The sequence below is a fragment of the Mytilus trossulus genome, unplaced genomic scaffold (genome assembly GCF_036588685.1).
Source record: "Mytilus trossulus isolate FHL-02 unplaced genomic scaffold, PNRI_Mtr1.1.1.hap1 h1tg000234l__unscaffolded, whole genome shotgun sequence".
NCBI classification, from domain to species: domain Eukaryota; kingdom Metazoa; phylum Mollusca; class Bivalvia; order Mytilida; family Mytilidae; genus Mytilus; species Mytilus trossulus.
Window position 1 is genome coordinate 2,950,510 of NW_026963315.1, and position 10,377 is coordinate 2,960,886.

At 32.3% G+C, this 10,377-nt stretch overlaps 2 protein-coding genes across 2 annotated transcripts in view; one reads left to right on the forward strand and one right to left on the reverse strand.

The window, feature by feature from the left end:
- LOC134701240 (low-density lipoprotein receptor-related protein 2-like) overlaps nucleotides 1-5,406 on the forward strand; it is a 113,074-nt gene extending 107,668 nt beyond the window's left edge. The window contains exons 73-77 of the mRNA XM_063562370.1: nucleotides 360-461; nucleotides 1,716-1,781; nucleotides 2,384-2,471; nucleotides 3,153-3,267; nucleotides 4,116-5,406. Of these exons, the coding sequence (XP_063418440.1) occupies nucleotides 360-461; nucleotides 1,716-1,781; nucleotides 2,384-2,471; nucleotides 3,153-3,267; nucleotides 4,116-4,400 (656 nt within the window). The 3' untranslated portion in view covers nucleotides 4,401-5,406. The remainder of the gene's footprint in view (nucleotides 1-359; nucleotides 462-1,715; nucleotides 1,782-2,383; nucleotides 2,472-3,152; nucleotides 3,268-4,115) is intronic.
- A 2,447-nt stretch (nucleotides 5,407-7,853) lies between these two features.
- On the reverse strand, nucleotides 7,854-9,527 carry LOC134701241 (uncharacterized). The gene has a single exon (XM_063562371.1). The coding sequence runs from the start codon at nucleotides 9,525-9,527 to the stop codon at nucleotides 7,854-7,856; it is 1,674 nt and encodes a 557-aa protein (XP_063418441.1).
- Between the last annotated feature and the right edge of the window lie 850 nt (nucleotides 9,528-10,377).

Here is a 10,377-nt window from a genome sequence, read left to right on the forward strand (position 1 = left end):
ATCATCGTTTCCTCAAGACCATACTTGCAAATGGTGTCAAGGGAGAGCCGAAAATTGAGTTCCTGAAATTTTCATCCCAAACGGGAATCGAACCAGGAACCTTTGTGTTAGTAGTCCTATGCACTAACCACTACACCACGGCTCTCTAATTAATCTTACATTATCATTGACAAAAAAGATCTGGATCTTTTTGTTTTATTTTTCAAATTCATAATGAGAGACAACTCTTACATTGTTTTACAAAAAAAGAGCTCTACTTATTTTTTGATTTTAAATTTCCCATTCGAGACAACTCTTTACGGTGTCTTTGATGTGAAATAATCCATATATGTATAATAATCCTAAATTTGTATTTTTAGCAATGGAAGAGTCCAGACCTTTGCCTTCAGCATGCCCTTGTAACAATGGAGGAACTTGTGTCCAGGATAATTCATCAGTAATAATTTGCCATTGCCCGCCTGGTAAGTCCTATTTAGCCCCACCTAGTTCATTTATTTGTCCGTCCATCCATCTGTCCCACTTAAGGTTAAAACATTTGTTAAAGGTAGTTTTTGATGAATTTGAACACCAATTGACATGAAACTTAGAACACATGTTCCCTATGAAAGGATCTTTTCAATATTAATGAACATAGAAATGATAGTGTGAGTGGAGCATTCTTGTTATTTGTATATTTTGATGCCCCACCTATGATAGGGCATTATGTTTTCTGGTCTGTGGCTCCGTTCCTTCGTCCGTCCATCCGTTTGTTCCTTCGTTCGTTGCTCCTGCTTCAGGTTAAAGTTTTTGGTCAAGGTAGTTTTTGATGAAGCTGAAGTCCAATCAACTTATAACTTGGTAAACTCGTTGCTTATGATATGATCTTTCTAATTTTAAAGCCAAATTATACTTTTGACCCCAATTTCACAGTCCATTGAACATAGAAAATGAAAGTGGGAGTTTCAGGTTAAAGTTTTTGGTCAAAGTAGTTTTTGATGAAGCTGAAGTCCAATCAACTTGAAACTTAGTACACTTGTTGCTTATGATATGATCTTTCTTATTTTAAAGCCAAACTAGACTTTTGACCCCAATTTCACAGTCCATTGAACATAGAAAAAGAAAGTGGGAGTTTCAGGTTAAAGTTTTTGGTCAAGGTAGCTTTTGATGAAGCTGAAGTCCTATCAACTTGAAACTTAGTACACTTGTTGTTTATGGTATGATCTTTCTAATTTTAGAGCCAAATTAGACTTTTGACCCCAATTTCACGGTCCACTTAACATAGAAAATGAAAATGGAAGTTTCAGGTTAAAGTTTTTGGTCAAGGTAGTTTTTGATGAAATTGAAGTCAAATCAACTTGAAACTTAGTACACAGTCATGCTCCCTATAGTATAATCCTTCCAATTTTAATGCCAAATTAGATTTTTACCCTATTTCACGGTCCATGTAAAATGGAATTTGATTGAGTGGGGCATCTGTGTACTTTGGACACATTCTTGTTTTAATTCAAATTAATTTAACAGAATTTATATCATCTGGTTGTAAGATCAGTATTAAATTATTTTTTGCCTTATAATTTATTGGATTAGTTTGAAAATCAATGCTGATTATTTTTGAAAGAGTAATGCCCCTTGGAAACATTAATCATGTGGAAAATCACATTGTTAGCACATACAATTCTTTCCAAATGTTTATTAAATGAAAGATATATATCAGCAGCTTTTGTTTAATTTTACAGGTTTTCTTGGACCATACTGTGAACTTTTAGAACCTAAAAAACTCATGCCGCAGTTGGAGTCAACAAGTAAGTAATAATAGTTTGATGTTTGTTTGAAATGAAGTTAAGGTCAGGGGCAGATTTTATTTAGAAAATAGCATGTGGTAGGGGGACTTTATACTGCAAACCAATTTATTAATGGATCTTGACAACCATTTTTGCACTGTGTTAATTTTATGGTTTAAAAAAATCTGCTTGGTTGTTCTACAATCTTGCAACCATTATAATTGTTGAATTCATGTACTTCACCATAGTAGCATACTGAATAAAATTATATTGTAGGACTTGTTACAATTAAAGTGCCTGCTTCAGAGTTCTTATATTTGTTACCATATAGTAACATTCTTAATAATTTGTATATTTAATGGTAGGACTTACTACAATCATAATGGCTGCTTCTGTTCTGAGATTTGTAACCGCAGTAATCAATGAATTCAATTTTGTATATTTTATTTATAAGACTCTCAAAAAATAAAATCTCTTTTTTTTCCTTAGATTTTCTGCCTTAGTAACGTGCTTAATTTTGTATGTTTTTTTGTTGGTAGGAATTGCTACAACTAAAGTCTTTTGTCATGTGATTTGTTACCATAGATGCATATTTGATTTAATTCATATATTTTTTTTTGTAGGACTTGCAACAATTATAGTTCCTGTTTCTGTTCTGGGATTTGTTCTTATCATGATTCTATTGCTGTTGTATGTCTTCAGAAGAAAAAGGTTTGTATGTCAAAAATCTTTATTTTATACTTGTGTAAGTTTATTTTTGAAAGAAAATTTATCATTATATTTTCTGCCACAAGAATTTCCTGTTGGAATTTTGTTTTGAATAAAGCTATAATATCTGTCCCTCTTATAATATTATTCTTGAATATTTCTTGTTTTTGACTACTGTGGATTCATTTATTTTAGTGGGTACCAATTTTCGTGGATTAAGAAAAGCCTGCATATTTGTGGATATTTAATTTCGTTGTTTTGCTGAAGCCTGCATTCAAACCTTTAGAAAAATTATCATTCGTTGAATATTTAATTTCGTGGTTTGACTGTGCCCACGAAATCCACGAAAATTGGTATCCAACGAATAATAATGAATCCACAGTATTAGTAATCTCATTGATCTTACACCAGAATGAAAATAATGTTATATCATTTGTTCCAATGCTCAAGGTTTTAAACCAGTTACACATATTTTGTTGTATGTCTTATAATGCATTATATTTTCAAATGAAGATTTAATTTCATATTGCACAATTAATGAAAGGCCTTATTTCACCTTCCCACCAGAAAAGTAACTTGCCGTCTCTGCATTTTGTTCATAAATAAAATAATTTATAACATCCTTAAATTTTGTTTGTTTTTCAACCATTTTTGTGTATTTAATGCATTTTTATATCGATACAGGAAAGTAGTGAAGGGTGAATTCAAAGGAGGATCTGGAGTAGTGACTTATAGAGAAGGCACCAATGTAGAAATAACACCTCCATTTACTAGTGACGATACCAGCTCATCAGGGCATGTAAGTATATTAAACGTGTCAGGATGCAATATTGTTTTTTTGACATGGAAATAACTGAAGGAGAGTGAGGCTTAAGATACCAGAGGGACATTTGAACTCATAAATCAAAAATAAACTGACAACGCCATTGCTAAAAAAGATAAAGATAAATAACAGTACACAACACACAGCATAGAAAACTAAAGACTGAGCAACTCAAACCCCATCAAAAACTTGTGGGATCTCAATGCTCCTGTAGGGTATGAGAAGATCCTTTATCCTTAAATGAACATCATGATGGGTGCAACTTCTTATATATCAATTTTCGGTATGTCAGACACATTTTAGATCATTGAATTAACATCTAAGTTTTTAATAGGTATGCTCATATCTATATCCTTTATATTTTCTTAGTGAAATGATGTAATCAATAAAGATAAATGTATTTAAATTTGGAATCAAACTTAATTTTGCAAACCATTCCAGTTGGATTGCTTTCAGATGAAATACTAGTCAGTTTACTATTTTACAGCCGTTTGCATTGTGTGTGTAGGTAAAGGTAATATCTTCTATAAGCTTGCTTGCTTCCTGAACCGTGAAGTCATTATTAGGTAAGGTATAATACCCTGCTTTTGAAGTAGCCTAGTTCTGAAGACAGATAGAAGTAGCCTAGTCCTAAAGACAGATAGATCTGTTGAACTAGTCTACTCTAAAAGAAGGGTAGTTTACCTAACCTAATAGTGACTTCATGATTCAGCTAGCAAGCAAGATAACCAAAGATATTACCTTTACAAAATTGAATGAAGAAAGTGTTGCCTAAAACCATATCATTGATTTGAATGACTAAGAACTCTGATCTTCTATTTCAGAATATGACAAATATACAGCTCGATTCTACAAACTTTTGTAATCCAATGTACTACAAATCAGAAGATATAGACACTACATTTGATTCTATGGAGAATCCAGTTACCTCCCTTGACCGTGAGGCTCCAGTTACTTCCCCTGATATTAGTGTAGGACTTCCGAAGGATGCTTCTCAAGGGGCTACCCCTAGTAATTTAAGGAAGTACAGAGTGAAGAAAAAGGCATTGAGTCCTGTTGAACACTCTGATAAGGATAAAGATGGACTAGTTGCAGAAGAGGAATTGTAACAATGAATTCTGGGTAAAATTTCCTCACCAATGATCTCAGATCAATTACTACAACAAAGACAGACATATCATGTTGTTTGAAAGAACAGTGATTGGATAATGTTGTGAATGTGTCAATTTTCATTTTTGATATTCCTGACAAATTAAACTTGAGATGATGTTTCCAGACAATGTGAAATCAAGCTTTGGCTATTGCTTTGCATTTTTAACCTAATACTGAGTGAATTAGAAAGTAGTTGTCTGTATATATAGGATACATGAAGCAATTCTCAGTATGAAGTTTGATTTGCCTTAACAGCTTCTGTATTATCAATTGTCAGTTTCACAGCTTAACTGCCATAATATAGAATTTTTTCATTGTGTCTGAATATACTACAGAAATTTTGGAGCATCCACTGAAGGTTTAAAAGGTTTTTGCTGATCAAAATCTTGGACGTGTTCTTTATTAGGAAATTGAAATATGAAGTATCCATTTTGTACAGCAAGATCTTCCAGTGACTTTTGGCATGTGTGCTTGCTTAATTCATTTTTTTTCATTTTTGATAACCATCATAACATTTTCATTGTTATTTTCAATACATTTATGATTTTTATGTAAAAAAAAGCATTATGATTGAAATACAAATCGTCCAAGTCTAATCTTATAAGGATGTGAAGACACTTCTTTCTGCTTTTTGTTTGATGGCCTTTAATGATCCTATTGTTTTTGGTAATAAAACACACATTCAAAAATTTGAAAGCAGGCGTTTCATTAATAGGGAGAACAGAAAATTTAACTGAGTGATGTCAGATCCTTCTAAAATAGGATCTGTATTTCAATCAGATTGGTAAAGAAGGCCCAAATATTCTTCATCAATCAACAAATTTGAAACCATATATCAGCTGATTACAGGAACACAATCTAGAGACCCATTATGGAGAATATGTGATGCCCTGCCAAAATGCCTTATGTAATCAAATACAAATTCATTTTATATTTAGTTCCTGAACATTTGTAAATAGTTGATGTAGATATCATACAATTCATATTATTATATTAAAATGTTTAATCAGTTTCTGACTGTTTTCCTTTTTTGCCATCTGTTCTTACAGACATTTATGTCCATAGTTGAAGAGGCCAGTGGTTTATGGTTACCTACTATTTTTTAATGTTGGACAAATCTGTAAATTCAGAAATTATTGCAAGGTTTCTGTTAATGTGAATAAATGACTGGTTTGGTTTAACAAAAATAAGAACTCACATTCTGATATCTGATACAAAATATTGGTATGCAGCTTTTCCCTAAATCTGAATCATGAATTTCACTTTTTTTTCAATTTCTTTATCTTCAGTAAACTAATGATGGTCCATCTGATTTTTATAAAGCCAACATTTTCTACTTGTTTTGGAAGTTCCAAACTAAAATTTTCCATGTTGAGCTATTGGATTGAACACTTTTAAGACAAATATCTCAGGATAATCCGGATTGTGTTCGTGTATGAATTATTCATAAATATTGATCTCTTTTAAAGGAACAAAAATCAGAACAACATATTTTCAAAGGTGTTGGTTGCAATTAATTGACTTATGAAATAACCGTTTCACAGATGATATCGGACATGTTCCTTATGTTATCACTACAATCCCCTTTAACGAATGGGACCTTCTGAATTAGATTATTAGCCATGGCGTTGACAGTTTATTTCAATCTATAAGTTTATCTGTTCCTGGTGATTTTATACTTTTCCTTGGTTCCAACTTTTCGTGAACACTTATATTTATTTGTTATGCCAAAGTCTGTATTTTGTTGTAGATTTGTATTTTAGGTTCATCTTTACCCAAGAAATCAAAGAAAATTAGCATACAATGGAAAAAAGTGAATCCACAGTGTTCAGATATAAATTAAAATCACAAAAATACGAAAATGTTTTGAGCTCCGAGGAAAATTCAAAAAGAAAATTCCAAACACCTTGCAATCATTATTCACCCCAATCATGCCAAACATAGTTGACCTATTGCATTAAGTATCTGAGATAAGGTATTGACCACGAAAACTTTACTTTGATCACTGATCCATGAAATGAGAAGTCAGGTTAATCCTTTTTGTTAAATGCAAGGATCCTATATACCAAATGAATGTATCATAGTACTCATATAATTGAATATTTCACCAAAACATTTTATTTATTAAAAAGTTGCTTAACCGTTGAGATTTGTTCCTTCTGAAATATAAAGCTTTAAGCAATAGTTAATGCATAATGCACCCACTACAGGATTGTCATCCCTATATCTCTCATTTAGCAACTTTCTTTACTGTCGACTTAATTCAGTTCTTAATTGATCTGAAATTAATCCATGTTTGGTGCACAATAATCACTGATTCACTTGAGTGTGTAACATAATCTTAATTAAATGTATAAACTTATCAAACTGCAATAAAATTTAAGTATGTTTATTTCTTATTTAAAAGCCCTTTTAATAGTCCATGGTGTTTGCATATTAACATGATTAAGACATGAAAAAATGTGTGTTAGAAACACAAACTTCTTAAAAAGATACACTTCAATGCTTTGTTTCTTATAAAAACACTTATTTATGAAATAATAATTTTATGATTATCACACTAAGGCACTCTTATGAAACCTTCTCTTTTCATACATAAACATACAAATTATTGACTATAAATTAGATATCAGAGGGAAAAAGATGCTTAAGCAACGCAAGCCAACTTTCAAAATTCTAGAAAATTTGAATTCTCATACTTTTGACAATTGAATAAGTAGACCCCATTGCTTGAACAGACCAATGTCTCATTAGCAGCCTTTTGCATGTAAATTTTGCGGTGATCAGACAGATTTGAAATTGAAAAAAGTTTTTTTGTTATGTCCCTTTGTTTATTGATCAAAAAGATAAGGTTTAAAACCAATAGTTGCCTATATAGATTAAGCTGTGTCTACAAAAATGGTGTATGATTATAGGGTTATAGAGTTAAAAGAGACTTACAAGATTTACAGTCACCACAAAGTTCATAAGGTATATTTACAAATTAAAATACAAGTAAAGACATCACACGAAGGTGTGTGTGTCAATGTTACATAATGGTTTGTAATACCTTGACAATCAATGCAAGCAATGCAATCCATTGACAAAGTGCTACCTTGAGGGCCGTATGCCATAAAACAGTCACATAATATATTGTTTGTACATCTACTAGTAATTAAATTGTAAAAAAAAATCTGTTTAAATTTGATTAAGGAAGCTCTCAGATAAGTTTATGTGGAGGCACACTATTTCATATCCTTTTTGAATAATTAAGTGTGAGCACAATTGCTTAGAATAAAGAAGGATACACGCAGCGCCACGTTATTATCCAACTTGAAGACAAAATATCAAACGTTTATCGCGTTCTTATTTCGTATATTGTAGGAACGTTTCTACAAAAGCGTAATTTTTCGAACATGATTTGAAAAGTTTTAAATAACTTTGTACAGCGTAACCTTTCCCCTTTCGTTGCACAGAAGTAATGTTCTTTTTTCTATGTCAAAATACACATCATTCGGTTTATGTAGTCCATCTTGTAAAGTCAATAAAGTCGTGCTGTCCTTTCCATCATGTTGTATGACGGTAAGATTACGGGAACTATGACCAACAACATACACGTTTTGCTTATTGTCTACGGTAATACCTACAGGCAAACGAATGGATTCACTTTCAAACTGCCATAACTCTTCTCCGTTCAAACGACAACAATGTACTTTGTTTTTGCTCGTGTCTGTGTAGAATAGCCTGTCTTTGCTAGTTGTAATGTAATACACATCATTCAATTCCATTTTCAGTGTTTCCATGTGCCTTCCCGATAGATCCAGGACTTGTATTGAAGAGTACCCTACAACGTAAAGTCTTCCACCCTCTTCAGATACTCCAAAGCAATCATCTTGTAGTTCAATTTTCTTTTCAACCGTAAAGGTATTGATATTCATTATTTCTAAGTACTTTGCGTCACCATATGACACAGCAATACGATTAGGTTTAATTACTGTAATGTCATAAGGTCGGGAAGAGACCGCAATTGCTCGCACATGTTTGCCTTTATCATTGTACAGTATTAAATGCTTTCCCTTTCCATTCGCCATCAAGAAATGACCACCCAGCAATGAAACACAACTTGAAATATTCATTGTATGCTTTCTATATTTGAATATATCAAAAGATGTCATTACCTGAAGCTTAATTTCAGACATGTTTCTTGATGGTGGAATAGTGATCCCTATTTGAGCTTGATCGATTTTTATGTCTCTGAAATGCAGACTGGTCGCACAGGCTGAGACTTTAATCTGACCAAATTCTTTGACTTCTTCTAATAACTTCGCAATGAGGTTGTGAAAAACTATTTTCAATTCATTATCCTTGGTATTACTAATGGTACTCTTAATTGATTCCGTCTCGCTTACGACACAATTATTAATTTGGCGTGTCCCAAGAAACACTTGTATATCAGAAGAAAATTGTTTCATATGTATTGTTTGTTCCCTCAGTTTGGTGAGCTTGTCCTCTGTTGATTCTAAATTTTGCATGAATTTTGCACATTTCGATTTACAAGTCTGAGAGGCTGACTTTAGTTCAAATAATAATTTTGTCTCTAACTTGTCTAGGTGACCATTAATTTTTGTCCGAGTTTCATGAATTAGGGTTTTAACCACCAATTCTCGTTTTTCAATTTCTTTTGAAGCGGATTGACGATTTATTATACATTGTTTCACGTTGAGCAGCGTTCCCTCGATCGATTCTTCAAGGTCAGCTAAAGCAGTCGATTGTGTTGCATTTGTTGAGGCAACGCTAATTGGTACAACACCAGAACATGACTTGTGATTTGACGTGACACAAACCATGCAAAGGGCTTTGTCGTGAGTTGTACAGAACCACTCAAGGTTTTCTCCATGATTCTTACAGACCTGGGAGATTGAAACATGTTCAATCTTGCGATAATCTTCTATTAATATAACCTTATGGTTCCTTGATATTTTGCTTTTCCTGTGAACGTTTTCGCAATCTTCACATAATCCCTCTTCACAATAAGTGCACCATCGATTTGCCACCCCGGCGATGTCATCGTACAAACATGGACCACAAGATACTGCTGAGGCCATATTTGGGAGTCCCTATAAAGGAAAACGAGAGGTGTAGTAATTTTCTTAATCAAATTTCTTTTAATATATATACTATTACAAAGTGATGATGTAGTTATTCAAATTGTTGTTTTACCACTCATAGAATCGTTCCCAAAAAGTATTATCTGTGCAGTAACTTATGCTTCGTCGTTTGTACTGCTAATTAATTAAACAGTGCACTTTTACTATCTATAAACTACAATGCACCTTATTTCAAATAAAGTTGCAAGTAGTACCTTAAGCAAGTTTTAGTTATTAGTTGGTAATTTTAGTTCTAATTTCCATGCTTATGTAGGTTCCGATTCTGAGTTCTTTTGTGATTAGAAGCGTGTAATACTTGCCTAGTCAACACACGTACTGATACATACTGTTATATTTTTTTTTATAAAACTTTTCATTGTTTTCTTTAGTATACATTTTTTAAACAGGAAACTGGTATTGATGATGAATATTTGGCAATCAAAATATATATTCACTTTCATTTTTTTTAAAACTTATTAAATAACCCTTTCTGTCAATAATTTGCCCAGTCTTTTACACATATAAGTCGTATATTAATCTATGTTTTAACTCATAAAAATATTTCATTGTTTGTGGGGTATCTTTTCTTTAAGACGATCTGATACATATTACATTTCATAGTTTTAAATATATATTTACTTGTGTTTGTGTGAGTGTTCTTTTACCAGACGCAGTCTTGCCGAAACGAAAGAAACTCTATTGTTATAAAATATTACAAATTATCTTGGGTTGTTTCAAAAAAGTACGCTAACATTCAATGACAAATAAAAATTTCTTAGTACAAGATTAATATCACAAAGAACGATAC

Bases quoted from the DNA above. Each gene is read 5' to 3' on its own strand.
- LOC134701241 (XM_063562371.1), bottom strand. From the start codon at position 9,527: ATGGCCTCAGCAGTATCTTGTGGTCCATGTTTGTACGATGACATCGCC.